We start from the raw sequence: 27,081 nt of genomic DNA on the forward strand, positions 1-27,081 counted from the left end.
ATACCCTCTAAAAATTTAACAGGAAACCTCTAAGGTCATTTCCAGGTACACTTTTGGTCGCTTCATATTTATGGCACACAGGTAATACTAACAGTGTGCCTCTTTTCATGCCAAATGTTTATCAAAAGCATTCATCAAACCTTTCTCTTATCCAAATTTCTATTGTACTTTCTTTGATCTTAAAATTCTGCTCAGTATTATAAAAATCATCTTCTAGGACAATATGTCATGCTTTAAAAATCACTTTATTTTCTAAGGGAAGTAAGCATAGTTCTATCAGGTATAAAAGCTTCAGGGCTCATCTTGGTCAGGTGGTGAGGAAGATTTGGAAATATTGGTGTTACTTCGAGAAAACACCTTTGAGAGAGCTGAAGATACCTTTGCCAACATTTTAGATCCTTGTTTGGAAATACTAGGCTTGGGAGTTTCTGTGGAAAAAGCAAAAAAGTAATATGAATATTTATTAGGCATTCTAATTGAGACAGTATTTATTAGGCATTCTAATTGAGACAGGTATACTATAGAATTGATGATTTAGAATTAAGAAAGTGATGTTTATAAAATACTTTATGGGATTTAAAAACATTTGCAAAGGTTCTTTTTTTTAAGTTTATTTATTTATTTTGAGAGACAGAGAGAGAAGGGGAGTGGCAGAGCCAGAGGGAGACAGAGAGAATCCCAAGCAGGCTCTGCACTTATCGTGCAGAGCTTGACATGGTGCTTGAACCCAGAAACCATGAGATCATGACCTGAGCTGAAGTCAAGAGTCAGATGCTTAACCAGCTGAGCCATCCAGGTGCCCCTCACAAAGGCTCTTCTAATTTGATCCTTCTAACACTCTTGTAAGGGAAATAGGAAGAGTGATAAGTCCATTTTTGGACACTGAATCTTGCCAAGGTCAAATACCTTGCCTAAGGTCATATGAGTAGAAGATGGATGTTCTGGGAATAGGGTCCAGCTTTTTGACTCTCATGGACCTACCGCACTTTGATACTTCTCCAGTTAGGTGTACAAAGAATGTCTTTCTTTTTCTATCAGAACACTATTGGAAAAAGCCTGATGAGCTACACTTAAAGTAACCTTCAACTTTACACAACGAGGGTATCTATTTCAGAGTACTCAAGTGAAAGCACAAGTGCATTAAAATTGTCATAATTTCTCACCTACTTTGGGTGAATTTTCAATTGGTTAACTTCAAGTGATTTTTTTTTTATCATGTGAGATAAGACTGTATAGATAATAAAAGAATTTTCATTTAGATTCATTTTTCTACATTCATTTTTCACATTTTCTACATTCTTCATATTTTAATTATCACAAAATTATTTTTTTAATTAATTAATTAATTTATTTATTATTTTTTTATTTTTTTTATTTTTTAATATATGAAATTTACTGTCAAATTGGTTTCCATACAATACCCAGTGCTCATCCCAAAAGGTGCCCTCCTCAATACCCATCACCCACCCTCCCCTCCCTCCCACCCCCCATCAACCCTCAGTTTGTTCTCAGTTTTTTAACAGTCTCTTATGCTTTGGCTCTCTCCCACTCTAACCTCTTTTTTTTTTTTTTTTCCTTCCCCTCCCCCATGGGTTTCTGTTACATTTCTCAGGATCCACATAAGAGTGAAACCATATGGTATCTGTCTTTCTCTGTGTGGCTTATTTCACTTAGCATCACACTCTCCAGTTCCATCCACGTTGCTACAAAAGGCCATATTTCATTTTTTATCATTGCCACATAGTATTCCATTGTGTATATAAACCACAATTTCTTTATCCATTCATCAGTTGATGGACATTTAGGCTCTTTCCATACTTTGGCTATTGTTGAGAGTGCTGCTATAAACATTGGGGCACAAGTGCCCCTATGCATCAGTACTCCTGTATCCCTTGGTAAATTCCTAGCAGTGCTATTGCTGGGTCATAGGGTAGGTCTATTTTTAATTTTCTGAGGAACCTCCACACTGCTTTCCAGAGCGGCTGCACCAATTTGCATTCCCACCAACAGTGCAAGAGGGTTCCCGTTTCTCCACATCCTCTCCAGCATCTATAGTCTCCTGATTTCTTCATTTTGGCCACTCTGACTGGCGTGAGGTGATATCTGAGTGTGGTTTTGATTTGTATTTCCCTGATAAGGAGCGACGTTGAACATCTTTTCATGTGCCTGTTGGCCATCCGGATGTCTTCTTTAGAGAAGTGTCTATTCATGTTTTCTGCCCATTTCTTCACTGGGTTATTTGTTTTTCGGATGTGGAGTTTGATGAGCTCTTTATAGATTTTGGATACTAGCCCTTTGTCCGATATGTCATTTGCAAATATCTTTTCCCATTCTGTTGGTTGCCTTTTAGTTTTGTTGGTTGTTTCCTTTGCTGTGCAGAAGCTTTTTATCTTCATAAGGTCCCAGTAATTCACTTTTGCTTTTAATTCCCTTGCCTTTGGGGATGTGCCGAGTAAGAGATTGCTACAGCTGAGGTCAGAGAGGTCTTTTCCTGCTTTCTCCTCTAAGGTTTTGATGGTTTCCTGTCTCACATTCAGGTCCTTTATCCATTTTGAGTTTATTTTTGTGAATGGTGTGAGAAAGTGGTCTAGTTTCAACCTTCTGCATGTTGCTGTCCAGTTCTCCCAGCACCATTTATTAAAGAGACTGTCTTTTTTCCATTGGATGTTCTTTCCTGCTTTGTCAAAGATGAGTTGGCCATACGTTTGTGGGTCTAGTTCTGGGGTTTCTATTCTATTCCATTGGTCTATGTGTCTGTTTTTATGCCAATACCATGCTGTCTTGATGATGACAGCTTTGTAGTAGAGGTTAAAGTCTGGGATTGTGATGCCTCCTGCTTTGGTCTTCTTCTTCAAAATTACTTTGGCTATTCGGGGCCTTTTGTGGTTCCATATGAATTTTAGGATTGCTTGTTCTAGTTTCGAGAAGAATGCTGGTGCAATTTTGATTGGGATTGCATTGAATGTGTAGATAGCTTTGGGTAGTATTGACATTTTGACAATATTTATTCTTCCAATCCATGAGCAGGGAATGTCTTTCCATTTCTTTATATCTTCTTCAATTACCTGCATAAGCTTTCTATAGTTTTCAGCATACAGATCTTTTACATCTTTGGTTAGATTTATTCCCAGGTATTTTATGCTTCTTGGTGCAATTGTGAATGGGATCAGTTTCTTTATTTGTCTTTCTGTTGCTTCATTGTTAGTGTATAAGAATGCAACTGATTTCTGTACATTGATTTTGTATCCTGCAACTTTGCTGAATTCATGTATCAGTTCTAGTAGACTTTTGGTGGAGTCTATCGGATTTTCCATGTATAATATCATGTCATCTGCAAAAAGCAAAAGCTTGACTTCATCTTTGCCAATTTTGATGCCTTTGATTTCCTTTTGTTGTCTGATTGCTGATGCTAGAACTTCCAGCACTATGTTAAATAACAGCGGTGAGAGTGGGCATCCCTGTCGTGTTCCTGATCTCAGGGAAAAAGCTCTCAGGTTTTCCCCGTTGAGGATGATGTTAGCTGTGGGCTTTTCATAAATGGCTTTTATGATCTTTAAGTATGTTCCTTCTATCCCGACTTTCTCAAGGGTTTTTATTAAGAAAGGGTGCTGGATTTTGTCAGAGGCTTTTTCTGCATCGATTGACAGGATGATATTGTTCTTCTCTTTTTTTTTGTTAATGTGATGTATCACGTTGATCGATTTGTGAATGTTGAACCAGCCCTGCATCCCAGGAATGAATCCCACTTGATCATGGTGAATAATTCTTTTTATATGCTGTTGAATTCGATTTGCTAGTATCTTATTGAGAATTTTTGCATCCATATTCATCAGGGATATTGGCCTGTAGTTCTCTTTTTTTACTGGGTCTCTGTCTGGTTTAGGAATCAAAGTAATACTGGCTTCATAGAATGAGTCTGGAAGTTTTCCTTCCCTTTCTATTTCTTGGAATAGCTTGAGAAGGATAGGTATTATCTCTGCTTTAAACGTCTGGTAGAACTCCCCTGGGAAGCCATCTGGTCCTGGACTCTTATTTGTTGGGAGATTTTTTGATAACCGACTCAATTTCTGTGCTGGTTATGGGTCTGTTCAAGCTTTCTATTTCCTCCTGATTGAGTTTTGGAAGAGTGTGGGTGTTTAGGAATTTGTCCATTTCTTCCAGGTTGTCCAATTTGTTGGCATATAATTTTTCATAGTATTCCCTGATAATTGTTTGTATCTCTGAGGGATTGGTTGTAATCATTCCATTTTCATTCATGATTTTATCTATTTGGGTCATCTCCCTTTTCTTTTTGAGAAGCCTGGCTAGAGGTTTGTCAATTTTGTTTATTTTTTCAAAAAACCAACTCTTGGTTTCGTTGATCTGCTCTACAGTTTTTTTAGATTCTATATTGTTTATTTCTGCTCTGATCTTTATTATTTCTCTTCTTCTGCTGGGTTTAGGCTGCCTTTGCTGTTCTGCTTCTATTTCCTTTAGGTGTGCTGTTAGATTTTGTATTTGGGATTTTTCTTGTTTCTTGAGATAGGCCTGGATTGCAATGTATTTTCCTCTCAGGACTGCCTTCGCTGCATCCCAAAGCGTTTGGATTGTTGTATTTTCATTTTCGTTTGTTTCCATATATATTTTAATTTCTTCTCTAATTGCCTGGTTGACCCACTCATTCGTTAGTAGGGTGTTCTTTAACCTCCATGCTTTTGGAGGTTTTCCAGACTTTTTCCTGTGGTTGATTTCAAGCTTCATAGCATTGTGGTCTGAAAGTATGCATGGTATGATTTCAATTCTTGTAAACTTATGAAGGGCTGTTTTGTGACCCAGTATATGATCTATCTTGGAGAATGTTCCATGTGCACTCGAGAAGAAAGTATACTCTGTTGCTTTGGGATGCAGAGTTCTAAATATATCTGTCAAGTCCATCTGATCCAATGTATCATTCAGGGCCCTTGTTTCTTTATTGACCGTGTGTCTAGATGATCTATCCATTTCTGTAAGTGGGGTGTTAAAGTCCCCTGCAATTACCACATTCTTATCAATAAGGTTGCTTATGTTTATGAGTAATTGTTTTATATATCTGGGGGCTCGGGTATTCGGCGCATAGACATTTATAATTGTTATCTCTTCCTGATGGATAGACCCTGTAATTATTATATAATGCCCTTCTTCATCTCTTGTTACAGCCTTTAATTTAAAGTCTAGTTTGTCTGATATAAGTATGGCTACTCCAGCTTTCTTTTGGCTTCCAGGAGCATGATAAATAGTTCTCCATCCCCTCACTCTCAATCTAAAGGTGTCCTCAGATCTAAAATGAGTCTCTTGTAGACAGCAAATAGATGGGTCTTGTTTTTTTATCCATTCTGATAGCCTATGTCTTTTGGTTGGCGCATTTAATCCATTTACATTCAGTGTTATTATGGAAAGATACGGGTTTAGAGTCATTGAATTATCACAAAATTACAATTTTACTTATAAATATGTAAAGATAGAAATGAACATCTATGTACTTTTTTGAAACTTTTTGATAAGACATGAAAACACACATGACCAAATTTTCTTTTTTTAAATTAAAAAAATAATGTTTAATGTTTATTAATTTTTAAGAGACAGAAAGACAGAGTGTGAGTGAGGAAGGGACAGAGACAGCAGGAGACACAGAATCCAAAGCAGGCTCCAGGTTCTAGCTGTCAGCACAGGGGCCAGTGCAGGTCTCGACCTCAGGAACCATGAGATCACGACCTGAGCCAAAGTCAGATCCTTAACCGACTGAGCCACATAGGCACCCCCATTTTCTTAATTCCATCATGTGCCAAAGTTCATGACTATACATCTTGTAGTTACCTAGATTTGTCTTTTCTAGCAAGATAATCTTCTATAGTTAAAGTTAAGATAGCCAACGGTAAATTTAACTAAAAATATAGAACAAAAAAGTATATTCAGGGTTTTTACTCTACCATTATTTTTTAAAATGACCTAAGAATCTAAAAGGAAAAAAACCCACAAAATTTGCAGCAGATAAGACACAAAAGCATAGATGAAAGAGAAAGATGTACTTTCTGAAAAAGTAAGATAAAATTTTACTGACATGATTGAGGCATTGTTGCAAGATTTCTGAAATTGTGATTGGAGGTACAAAATAATTTCCCTTCTTGAAACTTGTGGTCCTGTTAAAAATTCAGATCTCTGGGCACCATTACTCAGAGATGCTAACTTAGGCAGGCTAGAGAGGGTCCAGGAATCTACACTGTGAAAAAAGTACCCTGGGTGGTTCTAATGCAAAGCAGCTCCAGGAAACACACTTGGGACACTGCCTCAAATCCACATGCTTTATTAGATGACTGTATATTGTTCAAGACCAGAGGGTGCCTGGTATCCTAGCTTAATAACCTACATGAGAAAGTCACGAACCCTGCGTTTATCTTGTTAGTAGTTCTTTCTGTAGCAAAACTATAGACTATCTTGGGTTATTAACCCAATATGGGGCTTATTCTGGGATGCAATGGCAACAATATGAAACCACATTATGGAGGGAAGAAAGAGTGGAGGATCAAAGTCAGAAGATCTGTTTTTGAGCACTGAAAGCTTTGTACTTGTTGACTGTGTAACCTCAGATAGTTATTCCCTCCATTTTCTCTTTTTTAAACTAGGGCTTTATGATTCACAGAGACAGAATAGTATGGTGTAGGGGATGTAGACAAGTTTTGTTTGGTCCACAAAACATTTCAGAAGAACTTTGGATTATGTGTTAAACTTTAAAAGTCAGGAATTTTCACCTCTAACTTCTTTTGAAAAATGCGAAGACTTCAATTGGAAGACCTGGCAACAAGCCAGTGTGTCAGTGATTGCTGAGTAGCAGGTCCCTCCTTTATTTTTATTTATTTATTTATTTTTTTAACGTTTATTTATTTTTGAGACAGAGAGAGACAGAGCATGAACAGGGGAGGGGCAGAGAGAGAGGGAGACACAGAACCCGAAACAGGCTCCAGGCTCTGAGCTGTCAGCACAGAGCCCCATGCGGGGCTCGAACTCACGGACCGTGAGATCATGACCTGAGCTGAAGTCGGGCGCTTAACCGACCAAGCCACCCAGGCGCCCCCCTCCTTTAGATGGGACATGCCATCTCCAGTGCACCACAGACCCTTGCTCAACCTACTGCTCTTGTTTATAACATTACCTGTATGGCTCCTGTGGGCATTTAAGTGTATGAATTCTGGTTATATTGAACGGACTTAGGCTTTGAAGTTGGGCAGATCTGTGTTTGAATCCCAGTTCTGCAGCTTATTAGCTGCAGGGTGACCTTGAATAATATACTCTTACTTTCTTCTTCGGTGACTCGCACTTCCCTCTTTAATAAAAAGGGGATATTTAATTCCTAATAAATGTTAGTTCTATTATTTGTAACTATGATTTGAGGTTAAAATAAAAGTACCACATAATAAGGTGCAAATTGTTATACACACAAACATACACATAGTAAGAATATTATTTCAATCTCATATTGAAAATAGACATCAATACTTCAAGGAAGGAGCCACTCATTCCAGGATGAATGCTAAAGCATAGTATATTTTGTACCTGAAATGACTTCTTTTGAGGAATGTACATTGCCAACAATATTCTTGTTTCCTTCAAAGATGGTGATAAACTGCCAAGACAAAGTAAAGTACTTATTTAATCTTTTATTGGATAGTACACACTAAGATACCTAGAAATCCCCAAAAGATGTAGTACAACCATTGTAGCACCTTACATCAATAATGTCTGTGCTCTGAAGTCTCAAAGAATTATCCACTGAGACAGGATCATAATTTTTGCCAATTATGGCACCTAGGGTTGACCCTTGTCATAGATGTGGGCCTTGGATACCATTCAATGATGATCAAATACTCAGCCATCTTAAGTCACAAAAAAAGCCAGCTCTGTCTGCCCCCTCCCTCTTTTGGGGGTATTGAAATAAGTAACAAATTATAAATTCTTTTTATGATATGAGAGATGATGTTAAGGGGTAAAATGGCTGTTCACTATGTAACTCCAGTTTCCTGTTATGGAAATCTTAGGTATTTTGGAGTCTGGAGCAATAAGCAGGCTATCTGGACCTAGTTGGGCATGGAACATGGCTCAGATACTAGCTTTACTCTGTAGGCCTATATCACCTCTTTGAACAGAGAAGCAGCAATTTTCTCAGAAAGGCATAAAATAGACTGGGATAGGTAATTGGGCTACCTTGTATATATTTTATAAAACTAGCTATTAAATAAGGAAATCAATGATGAGAAATTTTTTAAAAAGGCCTAAATTCATGAAGAAACATAAAATATGTTACATATAGATTATGCAAAAAACCACCAGGTATTATAGGAGTTTTATCATAGTTCTTCAAAGAGGACTTGAGGTAGCTTATCTATTAATGTATTTCAAAACAAATATATACCTGAGGAATAAAATGGAACCAAGACTATCTAAAACACTAATTCTCAGTGTTGGCAGCACAATAGTTACATGTGGAAATTTTTTTAAAAATTTTTAAATGTTTTATTTATTTTTGAAAGAGAGTACAAGTGGGAGAGGGGCAAAGAGAGAGGGAGACACAGAATCTGTATTTGTCAGAGCAGAGTCTGACATGGATCTCGAACTCATGAACCGCGAGATCATAACCCAAGCTGAAGTTGGACGCTTAACCGACTGAGCTATCCAGGCATCCTGTGGAAATTCTTTTTTCTTAATATGAATCCCAAGGTCCCACACCTCCAATTGAATTGAAATCTCTCAAGGTGGGACAGATATTGATATCTCTTAAAAAATGCCCACATGTGTGAGACTGACTTCAGAATCCCTAATCTAAACACCGGCAAGGAGATGCTACCAAGTGTCTGAGATGAATAAATATACTTGTTATTTTAGGAACATCTATCTTTTCATAAGATTTATTCATAAGAGATTGCCATTTCTTCATGGAACACCATTATAACCACCACTTTAAGTTTTTGTCTGAAAATTCCAAAATTTTAGTTGCATCAGACTTGGTATCTCTTGTCTTCTCCCTTAAAAGTTGTAGACATTGTCTTATTTCTTTGTATGTTAAGTAATTTTGAATTCTATCTTGAGCATTTTAAACAACTTATGAGTTTCTAAGAACTGTTAGAGTACTCTGGAGATGGTTTAGTTTTTTATCTGTTTGCTTAAGTAGGTAATTAACCCACTTAGATTTAGACCACACATCCTACCCTTCTATAGCTGTTTCCAATGTAAATTCAGTTTCCAAAGCCTTGGCAGTATATATACGTAGCATCCCTGTGTGTGCACCACTATTAAAGCTATAGTTCAAGTTCTCAAAGCCTTTTGTTTATGTAAATTCAGGCCAGTTGCATACATGAACAACACAGGAGAGACATACAGATTTGTAGGGGATCCATTCTGACGATATTCTGTGACTTTTTTTTTTCCATATCCCTAACTCTCAATAGTCTCCTTTCTGGTTCTATGGCTAGAATGCTGTGGCTACCCATTCTGTGTGCTGTCTCACACATCCCACGATTGCATTTATGTCTAGAGTAAAGTGGCAAAAAGAAGCAGAGAAAAAAAAGCAGATTTCCTTTTAATCTTCTTCAGGTTACTGGAGACCTTGTCCTAATTCTTCTGGTCAGAGGGAAGGATTTTTCTCTCACAGAGTTTTAAGTGCCTCAAGCCTCTGCAGCCATTGCCATGTAGCTTCGTGTCTGAAACTTGCCTTGAGGCAGAGCCAAGAGATGGGAAAAGTGGGAAAGAAGTGAGATTCTTCTACTTCCCAGTCCACAGGAATATCTTAATTCTGGTGAGAGAGCAATGATTTCTCCTGGGGATTTATTCTGCCCATTCTTTCCATGCAATTCCAGGATTTGAATTGCTCTAGGTCTAAAGTAGGAGATAAGGGGGTACAAAACCAGGAAAACTCATAATGAAATTGGTGATTCTTTGAGTTTTTATTTGTCCCCTCAAACTCCTGCTATTATTTATTTTCCAGAATCCTCAGTTGTTGTCCAGAGTTTTTAGTTGTAATCAGAGATAGAGATGGCATAGAATGTGCTTAGTCCACCTTACTTTGAATTGGATTGGGTATAACAACTTCAACTATAGTTTTACCATGGAAAAAGCTGCAAGTTATGGGAAGGGCAAAAAGCCAAAAAAGGGTCCAGATTAGCAAGGAATTTAGCCTGACACAAGGAATAGTCTGTCATGAGGTCATCAGTCTACAGATTCTGTCTCCCTGTTATTTCCATATGATTTTACTTGGAAAATAATGGCCTAAGTAAGCCCGAGGTTGTCAGATAGATGTTTATATTCATAAATGAGGATTAGGTTGAGTAAGAAACTTCCCGGCATCTTCAGGGTTTGGCATTAGTATGACGAAGATGACTCTGATGATAAGGGACTGGGTAATTGATGGATTCCATGTGCATGGTGTAGGGGAAATTCAGAAGTGGGGTTAAATTGAGCCAAGAAACAAAGTGATAAAAACAAAAGAAGATCTGTAGCTTTGGCTCTCATTGGAAACTTTTAAAAAGAATTAGGAGGAAAATTTTTCCTGAGTTCATAGTGGAGAGTAGCTGAACCTCTTGGAAAGCTGCCTTTAAACAATCAGTCCTTAGGAATACAGAAAAATAGATGGAGTCAGCGCTCATTTCCTGCAAGCCAGTCTCCTCCATTTTTGAAAGCTTCTATTCCCTCCCTGCCTCCACCAAGTTCCTCACTTGGGTCTACCTGCCTTAGACAGGGCCAAGTGACTCCCTGTATGGTTTTCTCCAGAGTCAGTAGTAACACAGTTAAAGAGTGGAAGTCCATTTAGGTTCTAGGGAGGAACAGTGGGTTACTCTGTGCACGTAAGCAAGGAATAACTTACCTGTAAAGTGAAAATTTTGATTAAGGGATTTCTTCAGTTCCATGGATAGTTCTTAGCCAGAGAGAAAGATCTGAGCAGGAAGAAATACTGAATAGGGGTAGGTTTCCTGATGTTCTACAAACTGTACCACCCCAAGCCCTGATGTGGCCTTGAAAACTGGGCTATATTCAACTGGACTCCATGTATGCTAATTAGAGTTTATTGAAAAATATTTACCTTCACATTGTCTGAATTCTCTGGCTTTTGCTCCTGAGAATTTCCTGTTGGGAAGGGGAAAAAGAAAAGGAAAAAATAGTATTTTTTTTTCTTATTTTAGGCATGAACAGTATTGAGACAAACCTGGTCTTATTATTTTTCACCAGAAAGTTCTAGAATTTAGTTAGGTAGAAGAAATTATTATCACTTTCACTGTACAGACATTGGGAACACAACTGAAATAGGTAAGATCTCTAGAGTTCTGGGGCATGTCCTAGACTTTCCTTTAGGAATTATAAGATGAAATATGATTTAGTAGGAGAGGCCAACTCTGTTACTTAATAGCCACATGTTTATCCATAAGTACTCAATCTCTGCAGGCTTATTTGTTTACATGTAAAATAAGAGATTACCTTATAGATGATTCCTAGGGGCCTTCCAGCTCTAACACTCTTTGATTCTACATAGCTAATTAAAAGCAGATTATTGGAACAAAGAAGAAGGTGCTGGTCTTATGAAATACTTTGAGTGAGAACCAGGAGAATTTTGAGGCAATACCAAGAGGAAATCTGGAGAAGTTGCTACAGAATCAAAAGTTGCCTAAATTCCAGGGGAAGTTAGTATGCCTGTAAAACAAATTTAAACTAAGGGAGTTAGAAATTAAGAGAAAAGTTTTGGGGCTCCTGGGTGGCTCAGTCGGTTAAGAGTCTGACTTTGACCCAGGTCATGATCTCACAGTTTGTGAGTTCAAGCCCCGTGTCGGGCTTTGTGCTGACAGCTCAGAGCCTGGAGCCTGCTTTGGGTTCTGTGTCTCCCCTCTCTCTGCTCCTCCCCAGCTCGTGCTCTGTCTCTCTGTCTCTCTCAAAAATAAATAAACATTAAAAACAAAGAGAGAGAAATTATTAGAAAAGTTTCACAAAAACCAACCACTAGGGAGGCAGAAAATCTGAGTTTGAGTTTTAGCTTTACTTCTTAGAGTGAAGAACATTGGCAAATTGAATCTAATTTATTTGACTGTTTCCTAATTATGTAGAATGTGATTGAGATTCTTCCCTGCCTGTCTGGCAACAGGACTCAATGAGATATCTTATATATAAGAATTTTGCATTTTATAGACATGTCATCATCAAGGGCCAACACAAGTGGTCATTCTCTGAGTTATCCTTTGGACAAATGTAGGTTTTGGGGGGGTGGAGAAGTAGCAGTAAAACTTCAAATAACTCAAATATGACAGGGATTCATTATGGCACTTATCTGACAATACTGGTAAAAATTTATTGTTGTTTGATGATTTTTCTAAAAGTACCTGGCTCTATATTGCACATAATTGAGCTGACTTTTGCTTTTAAATGACTGAGGGTATTGGGCTTACTTCTAGGCCTATCATTCCAAACATAGGTTTTAAGTTTCTAGGCTAAATGGCTGTCAACTTCCCAGCATATACTAGGAGTTTGTTTTGATGAAAAGTCATAGAAAAATTCCTGATAGTTGAGGATCTCAGATGTTCAGAGTTAACTTATTTTATTGTATACCTATATGAAACAAAGAATATAAATTTCCAGCTCTGACCTCTCTGTTAAACTCCATCTTAAAAATCCTGTTTCTTATGTGACACCTCAACTTGAACATCTAATGGGTAAATCAATCTCAACATAACCAAAACAAAATTCTTGTGCCTCTCATTAGTTATTCCCATCGTCTCTCTTATTTTACTAAATGGTCCTCCTACTATAAGCCTATTTTAGGTTCTTGGGAACACTGTGGGAACTTACATTCTAGAAGGAGATAGTGACAAAAACAACAACAACTAACAGTCTATCGGAAAGTTATAAGTGCCAGTGAGAAAAATCAGCCAAGAAGTGGAAGAGTTAGTGCCATGGTGAGAATGAGGGTACAATTTCAGAGTATGGTAAAAGAAGATCTCACTGAGAAGATGAAACTTGAGCAAAGACCTCAAGGTGAGGGGTAAGCAAGGGAGATGTAGGGGGAAGAGCACGACACAAGGATCAGAAAGAGCAAAGGCCTGAATGCCTGGAATGTTTAAGGTCAGTGAGGCTGGGGCAGAGAGCTGAAAAGAGAAACAGAGGAGGAAGTTAGAGAAGTAAAAGGGGGTGGAGTGATATCCAGATGATGTAAGATTTTACAAGCCATTGTAATTTCTTTTGCTTTTGTCCCAGATGAGATGGGAAATACTTATAAATATCTGGAATCATCTTGTTCATGTCCTTACCCTTTGATGCCCACTCAAGTATAAATTCTATGAGATTAAGGACTTTGTCAGTTTTGTTCACATATAGGATCCTAGAGCACAAAGGAGATGCTTAGTAAATATTTGAATGAATGAATAAATAAAAGATTGAATTGGGCAGCTAAAATATTGCAGAAGGATATAAGAATTAAGCATGATCATTGCAAAAAAAAAATGGGAAAAAACACCCACAATACATTTATGGTGAGGAGATTTAGGATCCAGAATTGACTCTGCCTTTGACTCAAAGTAACCTTGGCAAAATTGTTTCCTCACCCTGAGCTTTAGTTTCCTCATGTAAACATGATGGGGGTTGTTATGAATGGTTTCTCTAGCAGCCTATGATTCCATAATACATGTGTGATTAGTGTTTATTGTGACATCTTCTGATTATGGTATGTTCATGGAATTCTGGCATATTTATTGCTATTCTATGAATCATCTTAATGAAAATAATTTCACTTCGAAGATAAGAAACTATGTTTTTAAAGTAACTCCTTGAGTGGTGTTGTGTGTTTGGAATAGCCAGGGTAAACCTGTGGTTTGAGGTTTTTTGTTTGTTTGTTTAAGTTTATTTATTTTGAGACAAGGAGAGAGAACACAAGCAGAGGAGGGTCAGAGACAGAGACAGGAATCAGAATCCCAAGCAGGTTTCCCGCTATCAGTGTAGAGCCTGAGATACAGCTTGATCTCATGAACTGTGAGGTCATGAGCTCCGCTGAAACCAAGTATCAGATGCTAAACAACTGAGCCATCCAGGCACCCCACTGTGGTTTGAATTTTAAGGCCGCTTTGTGTTAAACATGACACTCTACTTCTTGTACCTATGAACACTCTTAGAACCACATTGATCCTCTGAGGTTTCACCAAAAAGTTCTCACAAATGTTCGAAGGAGTAGGTATCACTCCTTAGAGTAAAATAAAAATAGAGATTTCTTTTTTTCAAGTGAAGTCCATACTAGTCAGATATTAATGTGAGCAAATATATTTAGCTCTAAAAGGCCCCTCCCCTTTCTTGTACATTATGGTAGGACTAAGTACAAAGGAAGGGTAAGAAATCGCTAAATGCTAGTATAATGGGTTCCAACTCAAGTAAAAACTATTGTATGGTGCAACCTTATTTTATGAATATTTTTCACAGGAGCATGGTAACTGAATTCATAATATCACACCATTTTCTTGATCAAAATCATTAATAAAATCTTAACAGTAATTCAGAAAAGGCAAACTAGTTGGCTCATTTTAACACCTGAGTGATGTAGTAATGGATTATTTTCCTCCAAAATAGATAAATTTGCAGGAAAAAAATATCAATCTCAGGTTTGGTAACTAAAAAAAATCATCAAAGCAGTAAACAAGGCAGTAAACAAACAATAAGTAATTAGTAAAAAGTTTATCAAAGCAGTAAAGCAGTCTTCTTTTGAATGCTTTCTAATTTAAGAAAAATAATAAATCCAACCTTCTAATATTTTGGCACTTGTATCTGAGGAAAAATCTTCAGTCTCACTAAAACAAAAGAAAAAGAACATTTCATTTTCTGTGCATTTAATGAATGAAGAAATTACTGGTTAAGCAAAAGAACAACCTGTCAGTTATTCTTCATATGGACGTAAACCTGGAGTAATTTATCACCTAATTTCCAAATCAAATGAAAATGATTTCTAAATTAACTTTTTTTCCACTTTTAAAACTTTGGTTAAATACACATAACAAACTTTTCCACCATAACCATTTTTAAGCGTACAGTTCTGTGCTTAAGTCCATTCACATTGTTGTGCAACCATTGCCACCATCTATTCTCCAGAACATTTTCATCTTCCCCAAAACTGACACTCTTCTACCCATTAAACATTTAATAGTGCATTATCCTCTCTCTCTATTCTCAGGAACTGCTGTTTTACTTTCTGCCTCTATGATTTGACTACCTGAGGTATCTCATATAAGTGGAATCATGTAATATCAGCCCTTTTGTGACTGACATGTCACTTAGCATAATGCCTTCAAGGTTCTTATGTGTGTAGCATGTGTCAGAATTTCATTTTTAAGCCTTACTTACATCCTACTGAATGCATATACCACATTTTGCCTAACCATTCATTTATCGGTGACTCTTGGGTTGCTTCCATGATTTGGCTATTATTAATGATGCTGCTTATGAATATGAGAGTACCACTATCTGAGTCACTGTTTTCAATTCTTTTGGGTATATATCCTGACAATAGTTATCCTAATGAGTGTGAAATAGCATTTTATTGTGATTTTTATTTGCATTTCCCTAATGATTAGTGATGTTGAGCGTCGTTTCATGTACTTATTGCCCATTTGTATATTTTTTGAAGAAATATCTATTCAAATCCTTTGCCCAATTTTTAATCAGGTTGTTTGATTTTTTTATTGTTATTGAATTACAGGAGTTCTCTATATATTCTGGGTAGCAACCCTTAATTAGGTATATGATTTGCAAGTATTTTCTCCTATTCTATGAGTTGACTTTTCACTCTGTCCTTTGAAGCACAAAAAAATTTAATTTTGGTGAAGTCCAGTATATCTAATTTTTGTCGTTGTTGTTCTTTCTTGTGTTTTTAGTGTCATATCCAAGAAATTATTGCCAAATCCAATGCCATGAAGCTTTCCCCGCCCTGTTTTCTTATAAGAGGTCTACAGTTTTACTTAGGTCTTTTATTCATTTTGAGTTAATTTTCACATATGGTATAAGGGAAGGGTCTAACTTCATTTTTGTGTGTGTGGTTAGTTTTCTCAACACCGTTTTTAAGAATGTTCTTTTCCCATTAAGTGGCCTTGGCATGCTTATCAAAAATCATTTGGTCATAAATGAAAGATTTGTTTGTATGCTTTTTGTTTTATTTCATTACTTTTTATGTCTGTTTTTATGTCAGTACCATACTGTTTTCATTACCATGTCTTTGCAGTAAGTTCTTAAATCAGTAAGTCCAACTTTGTTCTTACTTTTCAAGATTGTTTTGGTTATTAGGAGTCCCTATATAAAATTTAGTAAGAATTTTTTATATATAAATATTTTGGAATGAATCTTTTCTGTATCTACAAAAAATGCCATCAAATGCAATTCTTATAAAATGCTGATCTGTAGAATACTGTGTAATATTGACATCTTAACAATAGTGAATCTTCCAATCCATGAATTATTAAATTATATTTTTTTAATTTGAGTATAACTGACACAGAATGTTACATTAGTTTCAGGTGTACAGCCCACAAGTTTATACATTATGCTATGTTTACGGCTATTGTAGTTACCATCTGCCCCCATACAATGCTATTAAAATATCAATGATTATATTCCTTATGCTGTGCCTTTTATTCCTGTGATTTATTCATTCCATAAGTCAAAGTCTGTAGCTCCCAGTCATCTCTACCCCCTCCCTTTTGACAAGCATCAGTTTGTTCTCTGTATTACATTTATAGGTCTAATTCTGCTTTTTGTTTATTCATATTTTTATTAGATTCTACTTATGAGTAAAAATAATACGTTGTCTTTCTCAGTCTGACTTATTTCACTTAGCATAATCTTTCCATTAATTTTTGTCTCCTTCCTTTTCCTTCAGGAATGTTCACTTATAGTTTTTACTTTTCCTTTGGGATTGTTCATTGTCAGTACATAGAAATGTGATTGAGGGGCGCCTGGGTGGTTCAGTTGGTTGAGCGTCCGACTTCAGCTCAGGTCATGATCTCACAGTTCGTAAGTTTGAGCCCCATGTTGTGCTCTGTGCTGACAGCTTGGAGCCTGGAACCTGCTTCAGATTCTGTGTCTCCCTCTCTCTGCCCCTTCCCAGCTCATGCTCTGTCTCTCTCTGTCTCTCAAAAATGAATAAACATTGGGAAAAAAAAAGAAACGTGATTGATTTTTCTATGTTGATTTTGTATCCAACAACTTTGATGAATTCATTTACTCGTTTTTTTTTTTTAATTTTAAATATTTATTTTTAAGAAAGCACGCGCACGCGAGAGAGAGAGAGAGGGAGAGAGAGAACAAGTGTGTGAAAGAATCTGAAGCAGGCTCCAAGCTCTGAGCTTTCAGCACAGAGCTGGACATGCGCCTCGGACCCACAAACTATGAGATCATGATCTGAGCCAAAGTCAGACACTTAACTGACTGAGCCACCCAGGTGGCCCTGAATTCATTTATTCTAAAATTTTTGTTTCTTTTTGTATGGACTCTTTAGGGTTTTCTACATATAAGATAATGTTATCTGTGAACAGAGATCATTGTGTGTCTTATCTTCCAATTTAGATGCGTTTTATGTCTTTTTAAGTGCTCTGACTAGGACTTCCAGTATGTTGAATAGAAGTGGTAAGACTGGGCAATTTTGTTTCCAATCGTAGAGGAAACTCCTTCAGGCTTCCACCCTAAGTAAAATATTAGTTCTAGGTTTTCCACATATGGCTATCATTACTTTGAAGTAATTTCCTTCTATTCCGAGTTTGTTGAGTGTTATCATGAAAAAGTATTGACTTTTGTTAAATGTTTTTTTCTGCATTAATTTAGATCAGAGTATGTGTGTTCTTCATCTTGTACTATGTTGTATTAAATGGGCTGATTTCTATATGTTGAACCTCCCTTGTATTTCTGGGATAAATCTCACTTGAGTCCTGGTGTAAAATGTTTTAATGTGCTGTTGCATTCTGTTTGCCAGAATTTTGCTAAAGAGTTTTGCATCAATATTCAGCAGGGATGTTAATCTGTAGTTTTCTTGTAGTGCCTTTTTCTAGGTTTTGGTATCAAAGTAATTCTAGCCTCATGAGTTTGGAAATAGTCCCTTCTATCCAATTTTTTGACAAGAGTTTAAGGAGGGTTGATGTTAATTCCCCCTTAAATGTTCGCTAGAATTCACCATTCACTAGTGAAACCATCTGGTCCTGAGATTTTCTCTGTTAGGTTTTTGATTACTGATTCAATCTCCTTACTAGTCTGTTCAGATTTTCTATTTTTTTTTCATGATTCAGTTTCAGTGGTCATGTATTCCTGGGAATTTATCCATTTCCTCTCAGTTATCCAATTTGTTGGTGTATAATTGTTCATAATACTCACTTATAATCCTTTTTATTTCTGTAAAATAAATTGTAATGTCCCTTTTTTCATTAATAGTTTTAGGTTTTTGAGTCTTCTATTTTTTTCCAGAGGCCATCTTGCAATAATTTTGTCAATTTTGTTGGTGGTTTTGAGGAACTAACTCTAGGTTTCACTGATTTTCTCTATTGTTTTTCTATTTTGTATTTTGCTTATCTCTGCTTTGTATTATTTTCTTCCTTATCCTAGTTTTGACTTTAGCTTGTTTTACTTCTTTTATTTAAGATATAAAGGTAAGTTATTGTTATAAGATCTTTATTAATGAATTTACACCTATAAATTTCCCTCTTAGAACTACTTTCACTCTATCCCATAAGTTTTAGTATATTGTTTTCATTTTCATTTGTCTTAAGTATTTTCTAATTTCCTGAGTGAATTCTTCTTTGACCCATTGGTTGTTTAAGAATGTATTGTTTTGGGCACCTGGGTGGCTCAATCGGTTAAGCATCCAACTTCCACTCAGGTCATGATCTCACAGTACGTGAGTTCCAGCCCCGCATCCAGCTCTGTGCTGACAGCTCAGAGCCTGGAGCCTGCTTTGGATTCTGTGTTTCCCCTCTCTCTCTGCCCCTCCCCGACTCACACTCTGTGTCTCTCTGTCTCAAAAATAAATTTTCCAGTTCTCCTGTTGCTATTAAATTCTAAATTCATTCCATTGTGATTGAAAGGATACAGTGTATAATTTTAATATTTTACAATTTATGAACACTTGTTTTGTGATCTATATGTGGTATCCTGATCACCCAGCCTATGTTCTATGCTGGATAATGTTCCATGTACACTTGAGAAAAACATGCATTCTGCTGTTGTTGGGTGGAGTGTTCTGTGTAGGTCTGTTAGTTCCAACGGATCTATAGTGTTGTTTTAGTCCTCCATGTATTCCATCTGGATGTTCTGTCCACTATTGAAAGTAGTCTGTTAAAGTCCTCTATTACTGTTGTTTCTCTCTTCAAATTTGTCAGTGTTTGCTTCATCTATTTTGGAACTCTCAAGTTTGTTTCGTATATGTTTATATTAGTTATGTCTTCTTATTGAATGAAACCTTTTATCATTATAATAATGTTGTCTCTTGTTTTTCACTTAAAGTCTATTTTGTTTGATATTGGTATAGCTAACCTTGCACTCATTCGGTTTGTCTTTGCTTGGGGTATCTTTTCCTACCTGTGTGTATCTTTATTTCTAAAGTGAGTCTCTTATAAACAATATATACAGATCTTCTTTGACTTATGAAGGGGTTAGTCCTGAAAAACCCATTATAAGTTGAAAATATCATAAATAAAAAATGCATTTAATATACCTAAACTACTGAACATCATAGATTAGCCTAGTCTACCTTAAACATGCTGAAAAAACATTAGTATACAGTTGGGCAAAATCTTCTAACACAATGCATATTTTATAATAGAGTGTTAAATATTTCTTGTAATTTATTGAGTACTTAACTGAAAGTGAAAAACAGAATGATTATATGTGTACAGAATAGCTGTTCATATATTGGTTGTTTACCCTCATGATTGTGTGGGTGACTGGGAGTTGTGGCTCACTGCTTCTTCCCAGTATCACAAGAGAGTGTTGTACAGTGTATTGCTAGCCTGAGAAGAGCTCAAAATCCAAAATTCAAAGTACAATTTTTTACGGAATGGGTATTACTTTTGCACTATCAGCAAGTCAAAAAATCATAAGTTGCACCATCATAAGTTGGAGACTATCTGTAGTTGGATATTCTTTTTGAACTTCTATTAATCTGTGTTTTTTTAAAGCGTTTAGTCCATTTATACTAAATTACTGATAGGGAAGCACTACTTTTGTCATTTGGTTAGTTTTTTTCTGTATGTCTTATAGCTTTTTTATCCCTCATTTCCTTCACTGCTGCCTTCCTTTGTGGTAGTTGATATTTTGCAGATACACAGTTGGTTCCCTTTGCATTTTATTTCAGGAATAGTCTATAGATATCTTCTTTGTTGTTAGCATAGGGATTACATACAGAATCCTAAAATGATGACAAATTGACACCAGTTTAACTTCAATTGCATACAAAACTCTACTCCTTTTAGATTAACCCCCTTTCCTTCATGTTTTTGATGTCCCCAGTAATGTCTTTACATCTTTTGTACCCATCTGCAGAGGTTTATACTTATTTTTGTATTTATCTTTTAAATCTTGTAGAAAATAAAGAGTGGAGTTATTAAGCAAAATGATAATACTGGTTTTTACATATATGTCCATGTATTTACCTTTGCTAGAGAATTTTATATTTTTATATGGCTTTGAGTCACTGTTTAGCATCTCTTACTTTCAACTTGAAGGACTTCTTTTAGGATTTCTTCTGTACCGTGTCTGGTGGTAATAAAATTCTTGGTTTTGTCTTTTTATCTCATAATGTCTTTATTTCTCTTTAATTTGTGAAGAGTATTTTTGCTAGTTATAGAGTTTTCATTTGATATTTTTCTTTCTTTCAGGCCTTTAAATATATCATTCACTGCCTTTTGACTTGCAAGCTTTCTTCTGAAAATTTCCCCGAGTGTTCTGTGGGGATTTCTTATAGACAATGACAAGTCATTTCTCTCTTGATGCTTTCAGGATTCCCTTTTTATCTTTGGCTCTTGACACTTTGATTTCAATATGTCTTGGTTTCGTCTCTGTATATCTATGCTACTTGGAGTTCATTAAGCTTATTGTATTTGTATACTCATGACATTTTGCAAATATGGAGGGTTTTAAAGATCATTTCCTCAAATAATCGCCCTGCCCTTTTCTCTGCTTCTTCTGGAAATCCCATGATACATATATTGATATGTTTGATAGTATCCCATAGGTTCCTCATGTTATGTTCACTTTAGTCTATCATTTTTTGCTCCCCAGATTCCACAATTTCAAATGAATTGTGTTCATGTTCTCTTCTGTCTGAGTCTGCTCTTAAACCCATCTAGTGAAATTTAAATTCAGTTATACTTTTCAGCTCCAGAACTTCTCTTTGGTTCTTTTTTATAAGTTATATTTCTGGGTTTTTTTTTTTATTCTCATATTGCTCATATACTTCCCAATTTTCTTTAGTTCTTTGTGTTTTCCTATAACTTTTGAACATATTTAAGATAGTTATTTTAAAATCTGTTGTATATGTCCAATTGTGTGCTTCTTCATGGACGTTTTCTGGACATTTGTTTAGTTTCTTTAAATGGGACCTCTTTCCGTGTTTCTTTGTATGTATAGTGAACTTATGTTGAAATTTAGGCATTTGAAGAAACAACTACCTCTCCCAGGTTTTAGAGATTGGTGTGGAAGCCCTTTACTAATTAACAGGACTCAACCTTGAGAAAAATCTGAGGCAGAACCTTAAGATTTTATATCTTTTCTCAGCATACATCCTTTTGATCCTATGTATATGCTTTCTTTTTTCAATTTGTCTGACCTGGTTTTGTTTTTGGTTTTGGTTTATTTTTGCTTATTTTTAAAAATAATTTTATTTTATTTTGTTTCATCATGATAAATGTACTCTTTAATCCTCATCCCATATTATCCCCTTTTGGTAACCATTGGTTTGTTCTCTATAGTTAAGGGTATTTCTTGGTTTGTCTCCCAAGAGTGGATATGTTTGTCTTATTCCTGACCTTAGGGGGAAACACCCAGTTTTGCACCATTGAGTATGATGTTTGCTGTGGGTTTTTCATATAAGGCCTTTATTATGTTGAGATATGTTCCATCTAGACCTACTATGCAGAGTTTTTATCATGAATGTGTGTTGTACTTTGTCAAATGCTTTTTCTGTATTGATTAAAGTGATCATATGGTTCTTATCCTTTCTCTTATTGATGTGATGTATCATGTTGATGGCTTTGTGCATATTAAACCACCCTTGCGTCCTAGGAATAAATTCCACTTGATTGTGGTATATGATTTTTTACATTATTATTGGATTTGTTTTGCTTGTATTTTGTTGGCGATTTTACATCACTATTCATGAGAGATATTAGCCTGTAGTTCCTTTCATTATGGTGTCTTTATCTGGTTTTAGTATCAGGCTGATACTGGCCTCATGGAATGAATTTGGATGTTTACCTTCCTCTTGTATTTTTTGGAATAGTTTAACAAGAATGTGTATTAACGCTTCTTAAATGTTTGTAGAATTTGCCTGTGAAGCTACCTGGTCCTGGGTTTTTGTTTTGGGGGAGGTTTTTTTTATTATTGTTATTACTGATTCAGTTTCATTGCTAGTGATTGGTCTGTTCAAATTTTATATTTCTTCCTGCTTTAGTTTTGGTAGGCTATATGTTTCTAGGAATTTATCCATTTCTTCTAAGTTGTCCAAGTTTTTGGCATTTAGGTTTTCATAATATTCTGTTAAAATTGTTTGTATTTCTGTAGTGTTGGTTGTTATTTTTCCTCTTTCATTATTAATTTTGTTTCTTTGGGATATCTTTTCTTTAAATGAATCTTCCTAGAGGTTATGATCTTTTCTTTTTTTTAAATATATATTTATTTTTGAAAGAGACAGAGTGTGAGTGGGGGAGGGGCAGTGAGAGAGGGAGACAGAACCTGAAGCAGGCTCCAAGCTCTGAGCTGTCAGCACAGACTGATGTGTGACTTGAAATCATGGACCACAATATCATGAACTGAGCTGAAGTCAGATGCTTAACCAACTGAGCCATCAAGGCACTCCTGTTGATCTTTACAAAGAACAAGCTCCTGGTTTCATTGAACTGCTCTTTTTCTTTCTTTTCTTTTCTTTCTTTCTTTCTTTTTTTTTAAATATGAAATTTATTCTCAAATTGGTTTCCATACAACACCCAGTGCTCATTCCAACAGGTGCCCTCCTAAATACTTATCACCCACCTTCCCCTCCCTCCCACACCCCCCATCAACCCTCAGTTTGTTCTCAGTTTTTAAGAGTCTCTTATGTTTTGGCTCCCTCCCTTTCTAAACTCTTTTTTTTCCATTCCCCTCCCCCATGGTCTTCTGTTAAGTTTCTTAGGATCCACATAAGACCATATTTCATTCTTTCTCATTGCCATGTAGTATTCCATTGTGTATATAAACCACAATTTCTTTATCCATTCATCAGTTGATGGACATTTAGGCTCTTTCCATAATTTGGCTATTGTTGAGAGTGCTGCTATAAACATTGGGGTACAAGTGCCCCGATGCATCAGCACTCCTGTATCCTTTGGGTAAATTCCTAGCAGTGCTATTGCTGGGTCATAGGGTAGATCTATTTCTAATTTTTTGAGGAACCTCCACACTGTTTTCCAGAGCAGTTGCACCAGTTTGCATTCCCAGCAACAGTGCAAGACAGTTCCTGTTTCTTCACATCCTCACCAGCATCTATAGTTCTCCTGATTTGTTCATTTTAGCCACTCTGAAAGGCATGAGGTGATATCTCAGTGTGGTTTTGATTTGTATTTCCCTGATAAGGAGTGACATTGAGCATCTTTTCATGTGCCTGTTGGCCATCTGGATGTCTTCTTTAGAGAAGTGTCTATTCATGTTTTCTGCCCATTTCTTCACTGGATTATTTGTTTTTTGGGTGTGGAGTTTGGTGTGCTCTTTATAGATTTTGGATACTAACCCTTTGTTCGATATGTCATTTGCAAATATCTTTTCCCATTCCATTGGTTGCCTTTTAGTTTTGTTGATTGTTTCCTTTGCAGTGCAGAAGCTTTTTATCTTCATGAGGTCCCAATAGTTCATTTTTGCTTTTAATTCCCTTGCCTTTGGACATGTGTCAAGTAAGAAATTGCTGCGGCTGAGGTCAGAGAGGTCTTTTCCTGCTTTCTCCTCTAGGGTTTTGATGGTTTCCTGTCTCACATTCAGGTCCTTTATCCATTTTGAGTTTATTGAACACAAACTCCATTGAGTTTATTGAATGGTGTAAGAAAGTGATCTAGTTTCATCCTTCTGCCTGTTGCTGTCCAGTTCTCCTAGCACCATTTGTTAAAGAGACTGTCTTTTGTCCATTGGATATTCTTTCCTGGTTTGTAAAAGATTAGTTGGCCATACTTTTGTGCATCTAATTCTGGGGTTTCTATGCTATTCCATTGGTCTATGTGTCTGTTTTTGTGCCAATACCATGCTGTCTTGATGATGACAGCTTTGTAGTAGAGGTTAAAGGCTGAGATTGTGATGCCTCCTGCTTTGGTCTTCTTCAAAATTACTTTCGCTATTTGGGTTCTTTTGTGGTTCCATATAAATTTTAGGATTGCTTGTTCTAACTTTGAGAAGAATGATGGTGCAATTTTGATTGGGATTGCATTGAATGTGTAGATTGCTTTGGGTAGTATTGACATTTTAACAATACTTATTCTTCCAATCCATGAACACAGAATGTTTTTCCATTTCTTTATATCTTCTTCAATTTCCTTCATAAACTTTCTATAGTTTTCAGCATACAGATCTTTCACATCTTTGGTTAGGTTTATTCCCAGGTATTTTATGCTTCTTGGTGCAATTGTGAATGGGATCAGTTTCTTTATCTTTCTGTTGCTTCATTGTTAGTGTATAAGAGTGCAACTGATTTCCGTACATTAATTTTGTATCCTGTGACTTTGCTGAATTCATGTATCAGTCTAGCATACTTTTGGTGGAGTCTATCAGGTTTTCCATGTATAATATCATGTCATCTGCAAAAAGTGAAAGCTTAACTTCATCTTTGCCAATTTTGATGCCTTTGATTTCCTTTTGTTGTCTGATTGCTGATGCTAGAACTTCCAACACTATGTTAAACAACAGTGATGAGAGTGGACATCCCTGTCGTGATCCTGATCTCAGGGAAAAAGCTCTCAGTTTTTCCCCATTGAGGATGATATTGGCTTTATGATGTGGCCTTTTCATAAATGGCTTTTATGATGTTTAAGTATGTTCCTTCTATCCCGACTTTCTCGAGGGATTTTATTAAGATAAGATGTTGAATTTTGTCAAATGCTTTTTCTGCATCGATTGACAGGATGATATGGTTCTTATATTTCTTTTATTAATATGATGTATCACGTTGATTGATTTGCGAATGTTGAACCAGCCCTGCATCCCAGGAATGAATCCCACTTGATCATGGTGTATAATTCTCTTTATAAGCTGTTGAATTCGATTTGCTAGTATCTTATTGAGAATTTTTGCATCCATATTCATCAGGGATATTGGCCTGTAGTTCTCTTTTTTTACTGGGTCTCTGTCTGGTTTAGGAATCAAAGTAATGCTGGCATCATAGAATGAGTCTGGAAGTTTTCTTTCCCTTTCTATTTTTTGGAACAGCTTGAGAAGGATAGGTATTATCTCTGCTTTAAATGTCTGGTAGAACTCCCCTGGGAAGCCATCTGGCCCTGGACTCATTTGTTGGGAGATTTTTGATATCTGATTCAATTTCTTCGCTGGTTATGGGTCTGTTCAAGTTTTCTATTTCTTCCTGTTTGAGTTTTGGAAGTGTGTGGTTGCTTAGGAATCTGTCCATTTCTTCCAGGTTGTCCAGTTTCTTGGCATATAATTTTTCATAGTATTCCCTGATTATTGTTTGTATTTCTGAGGGATTTGTTGTAATAATTCCGTTTTCATTCATGATTTTATTTATTTGGGTCATCTCCCTTTTCTTTTTGAGAAGCCTGGCTAGAGGTTTGTCAATTTTGTTTATTTTTTCAAAAAACCAACTCTTGGTTTCGTTGATCTGCTCTACAGTTTTTTTAGATTCTATATTGTTTATTTCTTCTCTGATCTTTATTATCTTTCTTCTTCTGCTAGGTTTAGGGTATCTTTGCTGTTCTGCTTCTATTTCCTTTAGGTGTGCTGTTAGATTTTGTATTTGGGATTTTTTTTGTTTCTTGAGATAGGCCTGGATTGCAATGTATTTTCCTCTCAGGACTGCCTTCACTGCATCCCAAAGCATTTGGATTGCTGTATATTCATTTTCATTTGTTTCTGTATACTTTTTCATTTCTTCTCTAATTGCCTGGTTGACCCATTCATTCTTTAGTAGGGTGTTCTTTAACCTTCATGCTTTTGGAGGTTTTCCAGACTTTTTCCTGTGGTTCATTTCAAGCTTCATAGAATTGTGTTCTGAAAGTATGCATGGTATGATCTCAATTCTTTTATACTTATGAAGGGCTGTTTTGTGACCCAATATGTGATCTGTCTTGGAGAATGTTCCATATGCACTTGAGAAGGAAGTATATTCTGTTGCTTTGGGATGCAGAGTTCTAAATATATCTGCTAAGTCCCTCTCATCCATTGTATCGTTCAGGGGCCTTGTTTCTTTATTGAACCTGTGTCTAAATGATCTGTCCATTGTTGTAAGTGGAGTATTAACGCCCCCTATAATTACCACATTCTTATCAATAAGATTGCTTACGTTTGTGATTGTTTTACATATCTGGGGGCTCCTGTATTCAGTGCATAGACATTTATAATTGTTAGCTCTTCCTGATGGATAGACCCTGTGATTATTATATAATGCCCTTCTTCATCTCTTGTTACAGCCTTTAATTTAAAGTCTAGTTTGTCTGATATAAGTATGGCTACTCCAGCTTTCTTTTGACTTCCAGTGGTATGATAAATAGTTCTCCATCCCCTCACTCTCAATCTGAAGGTGTCCTCAGGTCTAAAATGAGTCTCTTGTAGACAGCAAATAGATGGGTCTTGTTTTTTTTATCCATTCTGATAGCCTATGTCTTTTGGTTGGCGCAT

General features: G+C 36.2%; 1 protein-coding gene across 5 annotated transcripts in view; it reads right to left on the minus strand.

Moving 5' to 3' along the window:
* Positions 1 to 228: 228 nt before the first annotated feature.
* Positions 229 to 27,081, minus strand: part of FSIP2 (fibrous sheath interacting protein 2) — a 100,038-nt gene continuing 73,185 nt past the window's right edge. For 4 of the 5 annotated variants that reach the window (XM_049615369.1, XM_049615371.1, XM_049615370.1 and 1 more), the window contains 4 exons: positions 14,770 to 14,816; positions 11,084 to 11,127; positions 7,567 to 7,636; positions 229 to 428 (listed from right to left, as the gene is read on the minus strand). In XM_049615369.1, coding sequence (XP_049471326.1) covers positions 292 to 428; positions 7,567 to 7,636; positions 11,084 to 11,127; positions 14,770 to 14,816 — 298 coding nt within the window. In that variant the 3' untranslated portion in view covers positions 229 to 291. Of the gene's footprint in view, positions 429 to 7,566; positions 7,637 to 11,083; positions 11,128 to 14,769; positions 14,817 to 27,081 lie in introns of those variants that run through there. The other variant, XM_049615372.1, reaches the window with a different exon arrangement.

This window comes from Panthera uncia (assembly GCF_023721935.1).
Source record: "Panthera uncia isolate 11264 chromosome C1 unlocalized genomic scaffold, Puncia_PCG_1.0 HiC_scaffold_3, whole genome shotgun sequence".
NCBI classification, from domain to species: Eukaryota; Metazoa; Chordata; class Mammalia; order Carnivora; family Felidae; genus Panthera; species Panthera uncia.